The sequence below is a fragment of the Propithecus coquereli genome, unplaced genomic scaffold, assembly GCF_000956105.1.
Source record: "Propithecus coquereli isolate 6110/MARCELLA unplaced genomic scaffold, Pcoq_1.0 Scaffold163, whole genome shotgun sequence".
NCBI lineage: Eukaryota > Metazoa > Chordata > Mammalia > Primates > Indriidae > Propithecus > Propithecus coquereli.
The window spans coordinates 2,075,714-2,098,834 of NW_012140858.1; the positions used below are offsets into that span (position 1 = coordinate 2,075,714).

At 34.9% G+C, this 23,121-nt stretch overlaps 1 protein-coding gene across 2 annotated transcripts in view; it reads right to left on the reverse strand.

Moving 5' to 3' along the window:
- The window catches only part of PTBP3 (polypyrimidine tract binding protein 3), a 91,316-nt gene that overhangs the window by 20,920 nt on the left and 47,275 nt on the right, over positions 1-23,121 (reverse strand). For both annotated transcript variants that reach the window (XM_012641186.1, XM_012641187.1), the window contains exons 3-7: positions 20,111-20,280; positions 14,184-14,330; positions 9,183-9,347; positions 4,334-4,444; positions 2,694-2,868 (exon numbers count right to left, since the gene is read on the reverse strand). In XM_012641186.1, coding sequence (XP_012496640.1) covers positions 2,694-2,868; positions 4,334-4,444; positions 9,183-9,347; positions 14,184-14,330; positions 20,111-20,280 — 768 coding nt within the window. The remainder of the gene's footprint in view (positions 1-2,693; positions 2,869-4,333; positions 4,445-9,182; positions 9,348-14,183; positions 14,331-20,110; positions 20,281-23,121) is intronic.

Here is a 23,121-nt window from a genome sequence, read left to right on the forward strand (position 1 = left end):
AGATTGTCTTCAAAGCTCTGTATTTCTCCTTATAGAAAGGAAAATGGTACTTTAAGACAAGATTGTCTTCAAAGCTCTGTATTTCTCCTTATAGATAGGAAAATGGTACTTTAAGACGAGTCTCCCACTCTCCTCATCTGCCAGCAAATTAATAACCCTTCCTTTCCCTCTCAAATCACTTGTCCTCATTCTTCTGATGTGGCCTTGGGGACAAGTGCCAATTGGTAACACAACACTAAATCATTACACATACATCAGAATAAGAAGAATTAAAACATTCCACAATGCAGTTATACATTGGTACAATCACTTTTAAAACAAAATGGCTTTATGTAATAAAATTGAAGAAATACAGACTCTATGACCCCACAATTCCTTTCCTATGTATGCTTCCTAGAGAAAACTGTCCAGGAGACACATACAAGGATGTTCAGAGTAGCATTATTCATGATTGCCTCAAACTAAAAACCACCTAAAGGTCTATCACAGTAAAATGGATAAACAAACTATGGTATATTCATCCAATGAGATATTACAGACTTGACCATATCGAGAATGAATGAGTGATAACTACATGTATGAATATGGAGGAATCACAAAGGACTAATGCAGAGTGGAAGAAATAAAGTCACAGAAGAAAAATACCATGATTCCATTATAAAGTTCTAAATACAGGTGAAAAAACTTCAAAGTTGCATTTAGGGCTATACAATGAGTAGTTAAAAAAAACAAAAACAAAACAAGAAAACAGAAAAGCAACAAAATAATTATGATGAACTTTGGGACTGTGGTTATTTTGAGGCAGGGAGAGTGGGAAAACAATTGATGAAGGGGGCTAGAGAGAGTGTGAAGGAGCTCAGGAAATTTTACCCCAAAATATGACTCCTTGGTATAAAGAATATTTTGAATTAAAGGCCCTTAAAGATCAAGAGACTCTGGAAGAGGCTTTCCCCTATCTACATAATCCAGCCAGACCCATCAAAAAGAACAACTGATTTCCCTTCTCCTACCTGTTATCTCAATATATTGCAGGAAAGAAGATCAAGAAAACAACCAGACCTGGACCAAATCATTTTAAATATAATACCTGTCTCTCAGGTTAATTTACAAGTCAATCTGTCCCCCCAACCCCGTCCCCCATTCCATTCATTTTCCCAAGTATCTATTCATCTTCCTTGGCAACCATTTATTGCCCTTAAACAGAATTACCTTTTAATATATTCTTCATCTCCTCCTCCCCTCTAAAAGGAGGGTATATAAATTTCTGGACCCCACTGGGATATCGGGTAATCATCCTTTTTAGGAGTTGATCCTTCAGCAAACTTTCAGGGGTCAGGGGGAGGGAAAGTTTTCCCTCCACACCACAAGTATTTCTTCACTATGTGTAAATATTTAATTTAATTTAATTTTTTTTTGACACAGAGCCTTGCTCTGTCATCCTGGGTAGAGTGCAATGGCATTGTGGCAGTTCACTGCAACTTCAAACTCTGGGCTCAAGCCATCCTCCTGCCTCAGCCTCCAGAGTAGCTGGGACTACAGGGGGGAGCCACCATCTACTTTTCCTATTTTTTAATTTTTCATAAAGGTGGGGTCTTGCTATGGTACTCAGGCTGGTCTCAAACTCCTGGGCTCAAGCAATCTTTCCATCTTGGTCTCCCAAAGTGCTAGGATTATAGGCATGAGGCATTGTACCTAGCCCAAAATTTTTATGTTTCATATTTGTTACTGGCTCCTAACTTAATATGTCTGAATTGGCAGAGCCAAAGGTCTTTATCATTACCATTTCAATAACAGGTGATAGAAACCAGGGCTTTTGCTAAGACTTAGCTATCAAATGCAGAACTGTACTTAGTCGAGTAATTTCTGGAAAATTTTAGACAACCATTTATTTAATTCTTTAATTTTCTCACCTGTAAAAAGACAATGCACTAACTACTACTTAAAGGCTCAATTAGCAATATTTTATGGTATTATTTGGGAAAGGAAAATCAATCACAAAGGATAATAAAACTTAATACTTTAAATAATAAACCACACTAAAAAGTAACATATATTAACCTAATAATAAATGCAAACTGGGCCATCCATTGTTTTTCCTTTATATAAAGGTTTACTTTAAACATAAGGAAGAAGCTCTTCAAAGCAACATTTGCAGAGACAATTTGGAAAGCTGTATTTTTATTAATGCAAAATGCAACTTCACACAAACTTAAGATATAGTTAGAAGTTCCAAAGTTTAAAAAATAAAACAAAATAAACTCTCTTTCAGTAAGAACATACCATAAATTTAGGCTCTTGATTTAAAATATCACTACTTAAAAAAGGAAAAGTATTTTCCTCAAGAGCACAAATGGCAAAATTCTGTTGGCTATAAACTAGCATATTTAAAAATCAATGTTAACATGTAAGACTATTAATTAGAAGCAAATGATTGTGTAACTTAAAAAGAATGAGTAGTATTAATGTTATAAAATAAATTTGTAACTCGATTTCAGATATCCACTTGGTTTGCCAACTATTACTGCTAATACTAAGATTTAATTAATGGGCACATTTTGTTCCATGATTCTTGCTTTCCTTTAGAAATCATGACAGAACCCAAGAAGGAAAAGGCGAACTGACATACATGGTTTCATAAATTAAACTTGTAACTTTGGAAAACTTGTTTTGTGATCCCAAAAGGAATTACTCACCAAAAGCAGCGGCCATAGGGGGTTCAAGGGATGGCTGGCCATCACCAGTAGGAAGGTCTAAACGAGTGAAGTCTCTGCTTTTGTCATTATTATATTTCACATTAAGGCTGGTGAGCTTGGAGAAGTCAATACGCAGAGTGCAGCATGCATTATAGATATTCTGGCCATCCAGAGCCTAAAGCATGTAAGAAAGTGACTGGTTTTGGCAAGACAACAACACTGATAAATCAAGTAGCTTTTACTTTGACACAGAGTGGAAATCAGGCATAAAGTAGAGAGCACTAGACTAAAAGCCAAAGACCTGGATTGGTTTTTACCTGTGTCACTATGAGTTTAAGGGAGAAAAAGAAATTTCTAAGTCTCAGTTTTCACCTGTAAAATAAAACTAATAATATCTACCTTGTCCATAGTAATATCAAATGAGACATGTAAAAGCTTGAAAAACTGTTGGATATCATAGAAATACTAGCTGTTATCATGATCATTTTGCCTAGCAAATGTTTAAAGATATTTTAACTTTACATTTTACTGTAATTCATTTTATGATTAATATAGTTTATGTAGGTTAGGATGAAACAAAGCCTTTTTAAGTGGTACTTGTCAGTGCCACAATACATAAAATATTATTCACCACTTTTTTTTTTCCTTATAAATTTATTTTTGTAATGCTTTGAATAATTAGCTGAGAGAAATTTGGAGCCACTTGTAATCAAAGATCAGTAACCCCTCCCTTTGAAAGAATAAAAACTTACCAAAGGGTATTTGTGGACACTTATGACTTCCACAAGTGCTTCAATTTATAAAAACAGATACCAGAAAACAAAGCGCATAAAAATAAAATGAAGAAATATGCAAAAAAAAAAAAAAAAAACCCTCTGATTTATAATAAGTCACTGACAAGTTATGCCATCAGAAGGTACAAAATAATATATGTAGGTAGAGGGTACAGCAAATATAAAGGCTTTATTCCCTATCAAGTACCAGACACTATGTGGTACACAAAAGTACTAATAAAACTTAGCCCCTATCTTTGAGCAGAAATTAGAAATGATTCAGATATTGCTACAAGATAAAATTAGGGTTAGGGGTAGATCTCAATAGGAGATGTGTCTAATATATAACCAAACTGAAAGTGAAGTTTTGTATCTTGCCAAAAAAAGTCAAGTATTCGTGTACTTAAAAAAAGGCAACATGAACTGACAGCAGCATATTTCCTAAGATTTAATGTCTTCACCAATTTAGAGCTCAATAGGAATGAACACTGAATATGGATGCAAAAATAGTAAAATCAATCTTTGGCCAATTTAATAGAAGTAAATGAAGGTAAAAGGGTAAAGATAAGTCTACTTTATTAGTCAAATTATGTCAGGAATACTGTGCTCAATTCTAGACTTTAAATGTAACAAACAGGAATGAGTCTCAGATCTAAGAGGTGAGAGATTTTAAACCATTTCATAATGAAGAAAGAAGTAGTAATTTTTAGCTTAGAAAAAAGAACACATGGAACTGTACACTTAAAAATGATTAATATGGTAAATATTATGCTATGTATTTTTACCACAATTAAAAAAACAGGGTAAATCCTTTAGCTATCACTGAATTGAGTGACAACTGAAAAATGGAATATAGATTATAATTACCATTTTGGCATAATGTGCATTCACTGGGTCAGCATACTGAAGCAAGGCTTGAAACTGATTATTCTTTGTAAAGGTGATAATCTTCAAGACTGTGCCAAATTTAGAAAATATCTGGGAAAAAGTTCACATATGGTTACATCTAAGAAAAATATTAAACTAATGTACCTTCATAAATACAACTTGGTTCATGAATCCCATTTTTAAATGAAAATAATTTTCTCTTTAAAACTACTGGTACCAAAAAGACTTAAATCAAGCCTAACATGTTAATGTTTCAATACCCGTGCCTGTCTTAGAACCGTGCCTGACACAAAATAAGCACTCAAATATTTAGCCTATTTTACATCCTGTATAAATGGTACAATACTAAAATAGGGGGCTACAACAGAAATTAATTGATGGTATGGGATAGCGGTGTTACAAAGCATATGAACGAAAGTGGAATAAGCATCTATTTCTTAAGACAGAAACTAGAAAATGTTTAACTAGAGGCTGCTCTGTAAATTCATCAAATATTCAAAGGGCATTGTTCTAAGCACTGGGAAGTCAGCAGTGGAGAAAATAGAGACAAAGTCCCTTATTAAGAAAGACAGACAATAAACAAATAAACAAATGGCATAATGTCTGGTCATAAAAAACTGTTAAGAAGAAAAAGATAGGGATGAGAGTGAACAGGGGTGCAAGACAAGGGTGGTTAAGGAAGGCCTCTCTGAAGTGTCTTTAGAGGAGGAATAGAGCGAGAGGAAGGCTTCTTAACAGATCCCTAGTTAACAATGCACCTCAGCATCACAAAGGTTCACGGCTAGAGTTACCAGTAACTCATTTCTGAAAGACTAGACAGGGAGCATAGAACAATACATGTTGTTCCCCTCTGTCATGCCATTTTAAATTTGGATCTTAAAGGAGAAACTTGTCCTGCTCCTGAGAATAAAAAGTATTGCCCATGTAGGCTAAGATTTTGCTGTTATTAAACACTATGTACAAGTGTTCTTAACAGGATATTAGTCCTGTTTTTTAATTATCAGAAAGAATGCTCAAGAATATCCCTAAAGCACAGGCAACAAAAGAAAAAACAGATAAATTGGACTACCTCAAAATCAAAAACCTTTGTGCATCAAAGGACACTATCAACAGAGTGAAAAGGCAACCCACAGAACAGGACACAATATTTGCAAATCATGGATCTGATAAAGAGTTAATAACCAGAATATATAAAGAACTCCTATAACTTAACAACAACACAATTTAAAAATAGGCAAAGGACTTGAATAAATATTTCTCCAAAGAAGATAATATAATGGCCAATAAGCACACAAAAAGATGCTCAACATCACTGATCACTAGAGAAATGCAAATCACAACTACATGAGATATCCCTTTACATCCATTAAGATAGCTATTATTAAGAAAAAAAAAAAAAGAAAAAGAAAAAGGCTGGCCAAAGTGATCATTTCAGCTCAGGAGTTCGAGAACCAGGCTGAATAAGAGGGAGACCCTGTCTCTAACCAAAAATAGAAAAAATTAGCAGGGCATGGTAGTGTGTCTCTGTAGTCCCAGCTACTTGGGAGGTAGAGGCAGGAGGATTGCTTGAGCCCAGGAGTTTGAGGTTGCAGTGAGCTATGATCACACCATTGCACGCTACTGGGGGCGACAGAGCAAGACTCTGTCTCAAAAACGAAAAACAAACAAACAAAAAAACGAGTCTTGGGGAGGATGCAGAAAAAATGGAATCCTTGTGCACTGTTGGTGGGAATGTAAAATGCTATAGCCACTGTGGAAACAGTATGACCTTTCCTCAAAAAACTGAAAAATATCCTGGGCATGGTGGCTCATGCCTGTAATCCCAGCTACTTGGAAGGCTAAGGTGGGAGGATTGCTTTAGGCCAGGAGTTTGAGATAAGCTTGGGCAACATAGTGAGAGTCTATCTCTTAAAAAAAACAAACAAACAAATAGACTTACTACATAACCCAGCAATTACACTTCTGGGTATATATACCCAAAGAATTGGAAACAGGGACTCGAAGAGGTATTTGTACACCCATGTTCACAGCAGCATTATTCACAATAGCTAAAAGGAGGAAGCAACCCAAGTGTTCATCAACGAATGAATAAACAAAATATGGTATATATAAAGGAAGCTTCACAAAGGAAGGAAATCCTGACACATGCTACAACGTGGATGAATCTTTAACACATCATGTCAAGTGAAATATAACAGTCACAAAAGGACAAATACTGTATGATTCCACTTATATGCGGAACCTAGAGTCAAATTCACAGAGACAGAAAGTAGAATGGTGGTTGTTGAGAGCTGGGAGGAGGAAGGAATGGGGAGTTATTGTTTAATGAGTACAGAAGTTTCACTTTGGGAAGATGAAACAAGTTCTGGAGAATAATATTTGGTGATGGCTGAAAAACACTGAGTATACTTAATGCCATTGAACTACTATACAATTAAAAATAGTCTCAGCTTCTTAGGAGGCTGAGGTAGGAGGACAGATTGAGCCCAGGAGTTCAAGGCCAGGCTGGGCAACATAGCAGGACCTACTTCTAATTAAACAAACAAAAATCCATAATCATCACTTCTACTGCCAACACCCCTACCATCTCTTATTTGAACTATGATAAGAGCCTCCATTTATCTCTACAGTTTTTTCTTAACACAGCAACAAGTGATTCTGTTAAAACATAAATAATCTATCTCACTGCTCTATTCAAAATCCTCTAATGGTTTCCCATCTTAGCCAGCGTAAAAGATTAGCAAAGTTTTGCATCATCCGGCTCTTAACTCCTGTCTGATGGTATCACTTATGGCATTCCTACTCTTTGTATTCCAGTGAAACTATCCCTCTTTTTGATTTGTGAACACATTAAGCACAGTTCCATCTTAGGGACTTTGCATTTATTATTCTTTCTGACTGGATCACTATTCTTCCACATACCCACGTAATTTATATCCTCACATCCTTCAAGCCTCTGCTCAAATCTCATCAGATTGGAAAGACCTTCCCTAACTTCTCTCCTCTAAAGTAGCATGCCTTCCATCTCTGTCATTCTCAATCCCCTCATTCCTCATGAGGTAAAGGAAGAACACTAGATTCTACACATATTAGACAGCAGTTGAGCTAGTGCCAACTTTTTGTCAAAGAACATAACAAAATAATCAGCTAATTAATTACAACAGGTATGACCAACTCCATACTTTTATATATTCTTCAATCACAATACTTATCACATTTTATGCTATTACTTATGAAATTACTATCTTACCCACAAGACTAGAAGAGCAAGGACCAGTTTCTTACATTGCAGTTTACTTACATTCACTAATTAGAACTAACATTTCTTGATCACTTAACATGTACCAGGCACCATTCTAAGTACTTTAAATATTATTAACTCATGTAATCCATATGATGAAGAGATAAACTAGATACCATCTTCATATTCATTATAAAAATAAGAAAAAAGACACAGAAGGAGTAAGTTACTTGCCCAAAGTTATAAAGACAGTTAAAGTGGTAGAGCCAGGATTCGAACCAGCTCCAGACCCTGTATACTTAACCATTATGCTATACGACACCTTAGTTAATGGGATACAATGCCAGGGCAGAGACTTGTTTAATGTAATTAGATTAAGATTCCCTGAGGAGGTAACATTTGAATCAAGAATTGAATGATATAGATCCAACCAAGTGACTACCTAAGTAAAGAGTATTCTAGGTCTAAGAAATACAAGATCAAAAGGAACTAAGGATAGGACTAAACTGGGGAACAGGGAGGGAAAGGAGGGAGGGAGAATAAGCAGAAGGGTGCTAGGTAATGAGGATAAAGAAATGGGGGAGAAGTTTGCATGTGGGGCTCTTGGGAAGGAGTTGGTTTAGCACTGGGAAAGAGAGTTAAACAAGAGTGCTATACCTGAAAGACATAGTTCTATCCCAAACAGTTGCTATTGAGGACTCTCAGAATTAGTCCACTTCACTTGAAGGACATGATGATCTCTCGGAGGAGAAACAAGGTTTGTTACTGTGCTCAGGGAAATGATAAATGGAATGATAGGACAGGACCCCATGACCCTGGCTAAACTCACTGCTGGCTTATGCAGTGGATATGTATACATGGAATATTACTTAAAAATGTAACAGGTATTCAAAAACAAAACACTGGACATATTAGGAGACCTGAGTTCTAACTGGCTCTTCAATTACTCTCTTCAATATTCAATACTCATCAATTATCTGGGTTTCAGTTTTATTCACTACAAAATTATAAAACTAGGTAACCTTCCAGTTCTTGAATTCTACGTATCATTTGCCATGATTTGGTAGAATGCTTTTTATCAAGATAGTTTAGACATATTAATGGGTAGTGTATGAAGGTAAAGTTGGACATCGGTCAATATTTAACATGATATATGATGTTACACATGGAGATTAATTACACACTTTTGCCTCATAGTTTTTAAATTAAAAATACTCTAATGTAAGGAGTCCAGAAATAAATTAGTTGTACTCTACAGCGATATTACTTTCTAAGTATAACTACTTACTACTACCTGGGCTTTTCATTGTGTTTTATGTTTTCTTCATTTTCATTTTTATAGCTCAGCTATACAAGAATATCAAATTTTTAATACAGTTTTTAATCAGTATTCAAGGTAGAAAAGGACGCTGTCAAAAAAATTTTATCTGATATACTGTCTCTTGTATGTGACAGGATGGTGAAGATTTTTTTCATTATTTACACAAATATATTAACCAAAAGCAACCAGCTAAAGCACTTAGATATAAAATATCAAGTTACAGAGGCCACAGTTAACTCTGCTTTCAGAAGAGTATTCCTCCTTACCTGATGAAGAACTTCCAGAGTAACAGGGAAAAAGAGGTTTTCAATAATTATTCGGAGCACAGGACTCTGCCCAGGTAGGACTGTGCCTTCATTGGAAGGAGCTCCAGGAAGGGCCAGGCTTCCTGACTGGACAGCACTGACAGCCTGCAGTGCAGCTTGGGCTCTCTACAGAACAATCCAAATGAGAACTTTTGAAATGAGAACTTTTGATTATACAGAAGCATTATATGAGCCCTAAAATTTAGTTGGCATAAAACAATAAGGAGTCTACTTGCTCAAGGCTTCTTCGGTGTGGCTCTAGGTAAAATTTAATCTAAATAAATAAACAAAAAACCCCAATATGAATATAGTTAAATAAAAAATATACATATCTGCTCTATCTGGATGCACATATGCTAAATGTATAATCAATCAGTCAAGAGTCAAAGACCTGTCTTCTAATCACAATGATACAGTATTTTAAAAAGTTGCCTAAATTTACTTGAAGAGAAGAAAAAACCACATGGAAAAAAAAGAGAAAATTTGGATGTAATTTTTATTTCCTAACTTTCAAAAGACAATGGGGGAAAAAAGACAATATGAAAGCAACATTAAAGACCAAGGCATGGGGTGTTAGAGCCCAAGCAGTGGTAGGCAGACAAGCTTCTAAATATCCTTCACTTAAAGGAACCAGGGAACTCTAAAAAAAAATGACTGGTTCCAGGGCAGAGATCAGTATAAAACATTTTTGTTTCTCTGGGTGTTTTTTGGTCAGAAAGCAAGGAAGTGTTCAATGAATGATAGGGACATGCCAAACAGACATAGAAGCCCCCAGCATGAAGGGTGGGGCACAGTGGCTCATGCCTGTAATCCTAGCACTTTGGGAGGCCAAGGCTTGAGGCCAGGAGCTCTAGACCAGTCTGGGCAACATAGCGAGACCTTGTCTCTACAAAAAATTAAAAAATTAGCCAGGCATGGTGGCACAAGCCTATAGTGCCAGTTACTCAGGAGGCTTCGGCAGTAGGATCACTTTAGCCCAGGAGTTTGAGGTTGCAGTGAGCTATGATGATGACACTGCACTCTAGCCTAGGCAAGAGAAAAGATTCTGTCTTGAAAAAAAAAAAAAAAGAGAGACTATAACAAATAACAACCCATCAAATAAAACAGGAAATCTTTAGTCCATACTGATATAAACTGACAGCTGATAAGGAACAGTATATTTACAACGTCTTAAAGTACCTTCCAACAAAATACTATTTTTCCCCCTTTGTAAGTAATAACTTTACCTACAAAACCAGCCTAATCAAGCCATCAAAGAGTACATCATCAGTAATGCACAAACTGAAATTATGTGCTGCCTAATATGATGCAATGAGAAGAAAAGAGCATTACTTCTGTGATGTTCCTGTCAAAGACAGATACTCTTGAATTGAATCTCTCGATTTGAGAGACACTCTTGAAAATAAATTGCCTATAATTTTCAACAGTGTCAAGGTTATGAAAGTCAAAAGAGACTAAAAAGACAACTAAATGGAACATGTTATTCTGAACTGGATCTTTTTGCTATAAACAAACATTACTGGGACAACTGGCAAAACATGAATGGGGTTTGAGGACTGGAGGGAAGTAATGTATCAATGTTAACTTCCTGATGTTGACTGTTGTACTCTGGTTGGTAGAAGAATGTCCTTGTTTGTAGGAAATGCACAGTACAAGTACCAGAGAGTAAAGAAGGACCAGGTTGGCAATTTATTCCCAAATGGCTTGAGAAATCAAAAATCTATTATACTGTACAAGCAGCTTTTTTCCTAAGTTTGTGACTATCCTAAAGTTTAAAACGATTATTTAAGAAATGAAGTAAGTGAAAGGAGGGAACATTGAAAAGAACACAGTAATTGATTACTGAAATAAAATGCATTTTTTAATCATTTAAGAAAGGTGATACTAGTAAAATATTTGGGCAAAAAAATAAAAAGTCCTACCACTTTAACGTAGCTACTTTTATTTTTACATATTATATTCAGTTGCAATTTTAAAAAATCATAGCATTTTGTGTACTACTTTGAATTATTACATTTCTTATGTTTTGTTTCATGATGGCAATTTTTGGTTACTGTTGACTATTTGATACCATCTCCCTAATGTGAGACATCTGAGTAGTTTTCCACATTTTGCTATGATAAATAACAGCAAGATTTGCAAATTTATAAACTCCTATCCACAAGATCAAGAAAAACTATAATATATATACGATAATGACTATGATTCACACAACAATTTCTCAAATGCTGTACCTCAGAATATGATCTAAATTTTGTGGTTATAATTTTAGTTTAAATCAAGGAGACAGAAATACTTAATATTTACCTAACCTTCTGGCAAGTATGTCCATTAGCTGGAAAAGTAATGTGCATGTTTTAGGATAGCTTGCTTTCAGAGAATATAAAGAAAATGAAATACTAATCTATCAGCTTCATAAGTAAACAGATGGTACTTTTAAAATACGCACACATGTACCTTCAATTTTGATGTCAGGTTTAGCACGGGACTTTGAACAAAGGAAAAATTATCATATTTTATCAAACATCAATGCATAAAAATTGCACAAAAGTAACAAAATGGAAAGAGTACTGAAAGAAATGAAGGCTATCTAAGAATAAACTAGGTCATTTAGGCTGGCTTTGGTTGCCAAGCAACTGGGATTTCTCACTGTTTCCCTTTGGAATAATCCAATCTCTAAGAGTTTTATTAAATTGTTTTTTCTCCTTCAAGATTTATACTAACACACTCAGGAATCACACTAATGAGAAAACTGCAGGACTTAACATGAAGGAAAATTAAAAACTCTACTGAAAGACATCAAAGAAAAATAAAATACAACTTTTTCCTCAAAAGGATCAGAGAGTAATATACATATGCTAATTACTCCCAAATTAATCTATAAAATCAACTCAATTCCAATTGTGTTTTTTGGGGGGCAGAAATTGCCAAAATAATTCTAAAAAATATATCTGAAGAAATAAACAAATATTAATCAGTTAATTTCTGAAAAGACAGCAACAAATAGGGCCTTGACTCACAATATTCTAAGCTAGGGCTCACGGAAACAGGAATGGAATTCAGGCTTTTAGAATCCAAAAGCTAGTCCAGGTTAGGCATGGAGTGCATACCATGTGAGTAGCACACATGATGATACAGCAAGCCACACAAGCAGAATCTACAGGCATACCTAACAAGTATTGTGTGTGTGTATATATACACACATATGCATGATATAAGCAAGTATAGCATGCGTATGGAAAACTAGAATATGATAAAGGACAAGTTTCACAAAAATAATGCAATTATTTTTGCAATTTCAAAAAATAATGCAGGAGAAACTGGTCTCTTGGAGTAAAAAAGACCAAAACCCTGCCCTCACTCCCCACATCCAAAAAAATTCCTAATAAAATATTTAAATATCAAAATAAAAACAACCAAAACATAAAAGTATTAGCAGAAAACGTAAGTAGATTCTTTTTTTCATCTTGGTGTGCTAGGTCTTGCTAAGCATGGTACCAAAGTAAAAAAGACTGTATTATGGCAAGCTTAAGAGATTTGACTGTATGTATAAAAACATTTTAAAAACTGTATTAGCACAAAAATTCACAGAAGACTGAACAAGTAGACCAGTAGTTGACAAAGGCGGGAGGGAGGAAGAAATGGGGGCTTACTTTTTAATGAGTAGAAGTTTTACTTTAGGATGATGAAAAAGTTCTAGAGATAGATGGTGGTGATTATACAACAATGTGAATGTATTCAATGCCTCTAGACTTAAAAATAGTTGAAATGGTAACTTTTATACTATGTATGTTTTAGCACAATAAAAAAATCTGGGGGCCAGGCACGAAGACTCATGTTTGTAATCCTAGCACTTTGGGACGCTGAGGTGGGAGGATTACTTGAGCCCAAGAGTTCCAGACCAGCCTGAGAAACATAGTGAGAGACTGTTTCTACAAAAAATAGAAAAATTAGCTAGGCATGGTGGTGTGCACCTCTAGTCCCAGCTACTCAGAGGCTGAGGCAGGAGGATCACTTGAACCTAGGAGTTTGAGGTTGCAGTGAGTTACGACGTTGCCACCATACCCCTGTCTGGGTGACAGAGCCAAGACCCTGTCAAAAAAAGAAAACAAAGGAAAGAAAAGAAGGAAAAGAGGAAGGAAGGAAGGATGGATTATGTGTAGCAAATGTTTCTCTTTCAAATAATGTGGAAAACTAGGAAAACTATCATTTAATCTCAGTAGCTTGCATAATAATGCCTTTCAACACAGAATCAGAGAGTTGGAGTTCTTTGCCTAGAGCAATTATATAGGGGCCAAACATGCCCTTAACATAATAAAAAAACAATTTCTTAAAATGTACTTGCTTTGTGGGTAAAATTTCTCTATCCCTAAGTAACTTCAAATTACTATTTTTAACTATCGAAAAATGAACCTGGAAAGACACAAAAGACTCAACATGAACTATATCAAAATAAAAACAGAAAAATGAGGTAAGAAATGTTGATACATTACATTCCACATTCATCTTGAGGAGTCAAAAATAATTTAATCAACAATTCTAAACAAATTCTTGTTACCATTTTAAGTTTGGTTACTTAACATTACAATATAATCATCTGTTCAACCTCTCAATACCTTTGTCATATATTCTATAAAAAGAAGGTATTGAAATGAATGACTTCTAAAAGTTCCTTTTAGATCTGAGATTTTAAGAAGTACACAACAATAAGTTTTTCTTTTTTATTGTGAAAACCATTTCAAGGGAAAAAATTAACTTCAAATACGCTTGTAAATGGCACTGCTTTCTTATTCTTAAGCCTTAGGAGAAGAACCTACATATGCAATTCTGACTAGTAAAGTATCCTAAAATGAAGAAAAGCACATGATTTTTCTTCATCTGTAAAGTATAGAAAATTAATTTTAAGTTATTATACCATGTGTTCTTTAAAAGGTATTTTTAAAAAACACCTTTAATACTTACAGCTTGATTAGGTAGATTGTCAGTCTTAAGTTCTCTATGATTGGAATACTGAATATAAACAGGCTGGCTTCGAAGGTGAGGAGTAAAAGGAGTGTAATAATTCACCATAGTAACAGCAGCTTCCTCAGAAGCCATTTCTAAGAAAGCCTGCAATAAACACAAGAAGGTAAAGTGAAAGCTCATCTTTTTTAAAAGATAGTTAAGAACTATTTTGTTATTATAGCTTGCTCTAAACTCATGCGTTCTCTACAGAAATGATATTAATTACCCCCAAGGGAATGAAAAAATTTCTGCTTTGAAGTATTAATAGATTATGGATGTTAATCAGACACATATTTGAAAAGCTGGGTTCAGTAAAGGATTTGAGATTGGGAAGCTTCCAGTTGATTAAATGATTTTATGTGGTTTTTGGTTTTCCTTTTATGTGTTTCTTCTAAAATCTAGAAATAATTAAAAAGACTAAAATAAATGTGTGCATCGTCACTGTAAATGGATGCTTTCAGAGGCCAAGATTTAATAGTTTTTCATTAAGAATCTTGGATCTAAAGGGCTACAAATATATAAACAGAGATACTAAAATTTCATGGGGGCAACTGGAAGGGTAAAAAAGTCTAAAAAGCCTCTTTACGGGGGCAAAAAGCAGCAAAAGGAAAAATAAAGAGGGAAAAAACGGTTGAGAAACACTGTTCTAACTACCCAGATTTTTTTTTTTTTTTGAGACAGGGTCTCACTCTGTCACCGAAGCTGAAGTGCAGTGACATGATCATAGCTCGCTGCAACCCTGAATACCTGGGCTCAAGTGATCCTCCTGCCTCAGTCTCCTGAGTAGCTGGGACCACAAGTACATGCCACCAAGCCCACATAACTTTTTAATTTTATTTTTTGTAGAGACAGGGTCTCATTATGTTGCCCAGGTTGGTCTTTAACTCCTGGCCTCAAGCAGTCCTCCTGTCTCAGCCTCCCAAAGTACTGTGATTACAGTATAGGCCTGAGGCACTGTGCCAGTCTACTACCCTGATCCTTAAACAGGGATGGGGCATAATGATTTGTTCTCCCGTACCTTTTTTTAAAACAGCCATTTATGAAACAAATTAACTAAAGCATTAATTTTCTTTCCAGGAAGAGTTGTATTACCTCATACTTTGCCAACATATCTGAGAGCAAAGAATGAGAACTGTTGTGATATGGTAGAAAAGGAACCTGATTAAAACCTACACCTAGCTATGACACCTTGGTCATTAATACCTCTGAGCCTTGGTTTCCCCATTTAAAACATGAAGTGCTACCTAATATGATCTTTAAGTTTTCTTGTACCTCTAACATGAGATGATTTTTAGGTAGAATTCCTGTTAGGGGGACTGTCTGGGATTTTTCAGAATAGAACTATTAAACCCCAGCCTCTGAAAGCATTGATTTAAAATGGTAGTGCCCACATTTAGAGTTGCCTTTTTAACTACTTCTAGATTTTAGAAGAAACAGAAGAGGAAAAAAACCAAGAGCTATGTAAAATCAGTTAAATGAGCAGCATTTTTCCAATTCCAAATCCTTTACTATACTCAACTTTTTAAATACACTTCCAATCAACACCCATGTTACCCTTTGAAGAAAAGTTACATATAAAAATATAAAGATATTTCCTATTTTATACATACACACACGTGCACAAGCATAAACACTGTATCTACATCTGTATGTCACAAATATTTGTATGTATGAGATCACACTAAACTATAATCAGAAAAGAGTAGTATGTGGGGAATATCACATTTTGCTTTAAATAATTCTATACTTTTGAATTTTTAACAAATATGTGAAACATTTTTAATTTTTTAAAGGCTTTCCAACCTAAGAATTACATTCTTGAGCATTTCTTAAAGAGGCATTTGAAATTCCAGTCTAAAATGATGGGAAATCAGGCCTGCAGCATTGACAAGACAGCATTATCTTAAGGTATCAAGAACTCTCCCCACTCCATATGCTCTCTATCCCTTTACCTGCAAAAAACACAGTAAAGAAAATTTTTCTGATAGTCACCTCCTCAGCACATCACCCACTACCACTACCATCACCCATCCCCATCTCATAGACTCACCGGGCTTTACCTAGTGTTCCTAGGGCTCAGAATCATTTTTAAGTGTTAAGGATTTCTTTAAAATACTGATGTACACATATATATCACATTTCACATATAATTTGGAGGCATAGGTTGAGTATCCCTCATCAAAAAATGAGGCTGGGTGTGGTGGCTCACACCCGTAATTCTAGCACTCTGGGAGGATGAGGCGGGAAGATTGTTTGAGCTCAGGAGCTCGAAACCAGCCTGAGCAAGAGCAAGACCCCATCTCCACTAAAAATAGAAGAAAAAAAAAATTAGCCAGGCATGGTGGCATGAGCAGTGGCACGCGCCTGTAGTCCCAGCTACTCAGAAGGCTGAGGTAAGAGGATCATTTGAGCCCAGGAGTTTGAGGTTGCATTGAGTTACAATGCCGTCATTGCACTCTACCCAGGGCGACAGAGCAAGACTCTGTCTGGGGGGTGGGGGTGGGGGAACGTTTGGGGAGAGAGGGTGCAGAGCAAGATGGCCAAATAGAAACTTCCAGCAATTGTCCCTCCACACGAAACACCAAACTCAACAACTACTCATGCAAGCAAGCATTTTCAGAAGAACCAAAAATCAGGCATGGTTTCAGAAGGCAGAATCAGGGCCACTGAATTAAAGTTGTTACTGAATGAGAAATAAATTTCAGCCATGAAGAATGATATGAAAAAGGCCTTACTATTTTTTCGTATAAAATTTATTGATAAATAATGAATGTACAATAAATTGCAAATATTTAAAAGATACAAAAAAGCCATAACAACAATACATGTTTGGGAATAGAAATGTTTTGGATTTCAGATTTTGGAATATTTGCCTCAGATACTTACAGTTAAGCATCCCTAATTTGAAAATCTGAAATGCTCCACTAAGCATTTCCTCTGAGCATCATGTTGGAGCTCGAAAAGTTTTGGATTTTGGAACATGTCCATTTTCAGATTAGGGATATTTAACATGTATTAGAAAATAAAATAGCTTCTAATCATTCATAAACAGAGTATTTTTAAAAATAAGGTACAACAAATCAATTACTCAAATTATGGAAATAGGAGAACTTCTTACATTAAGTCAATATTGATTTGAGTCATTCAAGTGACTTTTGATCTGTAATCACTGTACTAACATTAGATATCTGAAGAATGACATAAGAAAAGCTGAGACTGAAGAAGCGCCTTGATATTTATATCTTTTTCTATATATGGCTTCTGCTTATAAGAATAGGATATTTAAAGAGCTTTAAGGTGGTAGGTTTTGTCCCCCAACTTAATAGTTGGTTAGGAAGATAAAATATAGACACATACACTAACCATTCTGAGCCCTCAGAACTACCTGTGAGATAATGTCAAATTTAAAATGCAGGAACCACCCTTGATCCAAATTCACACAAATTTCTAGTTAAACCAAATATAACAACTGAACCAATTAAACATTCCAATTGAGCTAACAGTATTCTATGAAACAGTGATGTTAGCCACATCACAGTGGATTAAATATCAAAAATCAATCCACAATAAACAAATAAAATTCCAAAAGTAAACAAATAAAATTCTACTACCTTAAAGGGACAATCTTATACCGTCTAAGAGGTATAAATGTCAATGATGTACTTTAAAGCCACTGCCCAAATATATCGGTAATATATTTTTTTGAATTTTCTAATACAATACCATAAAAATGACCAAAGAAAGAACAACAGCTATGGAAACAGTTTCTAACTAACTTTTTAAATCATCTTTCAACAAAGAATTTGTAAACATTACTCTAATAATATTGGAGATAAACTGGAGACTAAAATGGAGACAGCATATTTCTGCAAACCCCTTGCTGAATGTTAAGAACAAACCCAATTTCTAACATCAGTCATATAAAGAAAAGGCTACACAATGTCTTTGGAATACATGATTCTTGTCAGAGGAAGTTTTTTTCTGAAAGTATATAGAACCTAAAATTTCACGTGTAAAAGTAGATTTTTCCATATGGGGTCCAGTAAAGGAATTATTTATGTTTTTCAAGTATTTATCGAAGGGTTCAATTTTCATAATGTGGAGTAGAGAGACAACCAAAAGATAAAAATAATCCTTACCATGCCAACACTCCACCTCCAAATGCCCTGGGAAAGGTTATCGCTTTCAAGTTGTTCTAGTGACTCACATCAGAATCTCTTGCTGAAGTATATTACTAAAGAGATATTTTCTAACCAGGATTTATGATCAAAGGACGATGAATTAACATAACAATTACTCTTAGCTTACAGATAAAATAAACCCAGAATCAATAGCAGAGGCAAAGAAAATCATGGCATTGCCTACTGCCTCTCACAGGCAATTGGCCATTAGACATGGCCATGTTGGCTCTGGTCAAACTACACAAACCATACTATTCTCAAAAGTAGCAACTGTGTTAAAGATCTAAGTGGCAGGTATGCACTGTCTCCAACATATGTAAGATAAATGTGTAAACACAAGGTCTGAATACCAAGGCATGTCATTTAACTTCTCCAGATCTTAGTAACCTCATCTGAATTAAATGAGGATATTAATTAGCTTACTAAAGATAGGGGACTAAATCAGACATCATCATCCAATCTATTTCATGCCCAATGCTTATCAATTTATTTATATTATAAATGTATTTATAATGTGTTTCTTTAACTTATTATTTACCAAAAGTAGAAGAAACATACTTATATAATGTACAACAAAATTTCTAGGGCCTACATCTGTTGTCCTCTTCTTTACAATAGTGCTCAGTGTAAAAGATTTTTAGGACAACCAAAACCTTGGAAAGAACTAAAAAATTCATCCCAGTGGGGTCTGAGTTGGAACAAGGGGGCATATGATTAGATTATTCACATCAACATGACAAGCATTGTATTTTTTGTCATGGTCATCACAGAAACAAGTTCCCTTATTAATCTTAATAAAAACCTGTTAACTTTGAAGATTCTTTTACAGTCTCTTTCAAATTATTAAAGAAGCTACATGTTAATTCTACAACTAAAATTACTGTTAAACAAAACTTAGGGAGGCCATTGTTTTGGACCAGCCTCCTGTACTAGGTCCCAGCAGAGCAGTCCAAACCAAAACTGAGTCACTGATGCTAAATGAAGAAGGTAAATCCCCAAACAAACCAGTTTTTCCTGAAAATAGGAGATTCACAGTAACCAGTCAGTGCCCAGTCTACCTGAATCAATGTAATAAGGAAGTCCTCTTTGCTTTAATCCTTATAAGTAAAATGATGTTAACCAATTCACTTTTTTTATCGTTATGTTTCCTCGTTCTTATAAAAACCATTCTGTCATGTTCAGTGGAACACACATTCTATTTTATAGAATCACAAATAAAAGCGAATTAAGTGATCTTTAAATGTGTTGTAATTTTGTCTTTTGACAATACTGTACATTTCTATCTAGATTTTGGAAAACTTAACTGTTCTTTAACTTGTCAAATGACGTATAATTTATATCCTCTCTATCAGGGTCTTCTGATAATCATAGGATATCTCATAAGTCATCCTATAATATAAAATATAAATAAAATAAAAATTAACTAAGAAATAAAATAAAACAAAATATAAAAGAATATAAAATGTTTCTTGTTAAGGAGGGAAAAGACCACAAGTCAAGAGATAAATCTGCTTCTTGTGTTAAGACTTTTGTTTGTAGCCTCATGTTATTAAAAAAAAACAAAACCTACTACTTCTTTAAAAATTAACTTATGTTCACAGAATGAAATTTAGAAAATACACAAAAGTTCAAGAAAATGAAAATTATCTATAACACTAACACCTACAGATAATCACCCTGTGCCAATCTTTAAATATTACATACCTGGCTTTTTCCTTTCAACATCAAAAGATTAGTTACTTTGCCAAATGGTAGACCTAATGATATGACCTCTGCTTCGGTGACATCACATGGAATTTTGCGAAGATGGAGAACACGGGAAGGCGAACAGGGAGGTCTATCTCCTTTAAATTTCTTGTTGTCATTCCCATTAGCTAAAAAACATAAGATTTTTTAAAATTACCGAAACTAATTTCGGTTGACACACTACATTAACCACATTGTCACATTTTGGGTTTGAAATTGAGGGAATCATGGGACTGATAGTAAAAAAACAAAACCAACCACCTTTCAGTGGAGTTTTTGGTTTTTCACTGTGGGTATTAAATGTTTTAAAATTGAAGTCTGGTTTTTAACTTGAAGGAAAAGTATGAAGGTAAATGAATTACATTATTTTAAATACCTCTATAAGTATTCAACCTTTTCTTATGAATAGAGGACAATATTTATAATGTCTTTAATATATTTGAAGTTTTAGGAAAACTAAAGTTAAGTTTTAGGAAAGGCTATGATAGAAATTCTAAATTTATCACATCCTAAGGAGATTTGGATTTGAATTGTATGTTTATAAAAATTAAGTTTATCTCTCAGGTATTAGTCTTTATTAATCTATTTTTTAGAAGCTAAATTGTGGTTTCCTATGATAATCTTCTTGTAACAGTAGTTCTTAATATAAGCACCATGTTATTGAAAATGCAAATTTCCAACCCTTCCCCAGACCTACTGAAGCAGAAGCTCCAGGGGTGGAACCCAGAAATTTGCTTTAATAAGCCCTCCAGGTGATTCTGATTTACCCTGAAGTTTAAGAACCACCACTATAAAACAAAGCAATTCATTATCCCAGCAGACAGCTGATTTTATTTAAATCCTATTACTTTAACACTGACAATAACTTGAATTGACAAGTCTGTAAGTTTATATAGGTAAGATTCAGAAATGTTTTTCTTCCATAAATAAAACCCTGTAAAACTGAATGCAAATTATTTTAAAAAGCCAAAAGTTTCATTGCGATGTGTTTTAATACTAAATATCATATTTCATATTTGCCACTATTTGGAGAAAAATATAATCTTTCCAAACACCTAAAAGTATAATTTTTCTAACACTAATGAAACTTTGCAAGTATCTGTGATCCTAAATAAACAAATCTCATGAGTACCAAATAGAAATTAATGTGACAATATTTTGAATATGTATCTGTGGCATAGAATTCAACTTGTTTACAGTTAAACAGGTTGACTTAATAAGCAAACCAGCACTTGCTCCCATAGTCTCTGTTCATGAATGCAGGTAGCATCCTACCCAGACACAAAGGACTATCAATTCCTAGAGGTCCACTCAGGTTTGTGTGCCTTTATGTAGCAAATGCCTAGGTCAGATTATGGAAAATAAAATAGGGACTCAAATATTTATTGGATGAATTAAATTGGGAGGCAAGGGGTTTCATCTCTTCATCTATCTCATCAATCACCAAGAAACACTGTTTTTTCCCTCCAAATGAACTACTGATTACGTTCTTTCATCTCCACTCTCAGCATCACCAACCTAACCTTTGATCTTGTCCCCTTCTGCTCTCTCTTCCTCTAGTCTCACCACTCCCCCTACCCCTCACAGCCCTAGAATCAAGTATCACATCAACCTAACTAAAGTAGTGTATCATGTCATAATCCTGCTCTAAAAACCCAGACAGGCTTCCAAAAACCTAAAATGACCTTTAGTTTCTAGTTCTCAAACTGTTTTCACTTACAGTGCCTCATTTGAGTCTCATAAATATCCTAACTAAAGTGTAAAGGTAATTTCTTTTTTTTACCGCACAAATCTCAAAGTGCCTTGCCACTCCTAGGAAAAAAGTGAACTTGACACTAATGCTGTAAATTTTCGAAGTATATGCAGGCTTAGATGGCTTGTTAACAATGACAAAAGATAACGCCGACACTAAAGTAGAACACCAAACATCAGTGTTCTGGATAGGAGTGAGAGTTGAGCAGGGAGTGAGTGCCCTTTTGCACCTTCCCTGCATGTATAGAGGGGCTAAACCACAGTAACACCACAAGCAAGGCCTTTCTCAATCAGCACAAGGTGCTAAAAGACAGGAGAAACATCATAAAGGCAGGAGGCTCCTATCAGTTTATCTAGAATATTCCAAAAAGTATGAAAGAACATTAAGGAGGCTGTTTCTTTAACAGAGGTATTCTATGAGAAAATGTGAATACCAAAACAAGTTATCCAGGCTCTCATTTGTGTTACACTGTCAAATAATGACCTAACATGACAAACTTTTATTAGTGTGCAATTATAAATCACCATTTTAGGCTGTTAACTGTTCTGTATTAGAAAAGTGACTGGGATATGTTAAGAGCTGGAGCTGTGAAATCAGATATCCTGTTCTGGGCCAGTTACTTGATTGAGCTTCAGATTCTTCTCCTGTAAAATTAGTATAATAGGGACATTTTGAAAGTTAAATTAGTTTAATTTTCAATATATTATAAATGCTTAGCACCATGTCTAATACACAGTTATCAATAATATATGTCTATCTTTTCTTAAGAAGGACTGTTTTACTTGGAAATTATGTTCTTTCTACTTTTTTGGTGTCAAAGTAACGTGGCTCGCGTCTGTAATGCCAGTACTTTGGGAGGCCGAGGCAACGAGTTTGAGACCAGCCTGGGCAACATGGTGAGACCCCATCTCTACAAAAAATTTAAGAATTAGCCTGGCAAGGTGGCACAAGCCTGTACTCCCAACTACTTGGGTGACTCAGGTGGAAGGACAGCTTGAGCCCAGGAAATGGAGGCTGTAATGAGCTATGATTACAACACTGTACTCCAGTCTCGTTGACAGAATGAGACCCTGTATATTCTTTTAAAAAAAGATTGTAAATCACAGTGATTTTTTTGCTCTTGATATCCTTATCTGGCAAAATTAAGACATTGCCAATGAATAATTGAAAATGATATTATTATATGAAATCTCAAAATCTAAGAATTACTCACTTA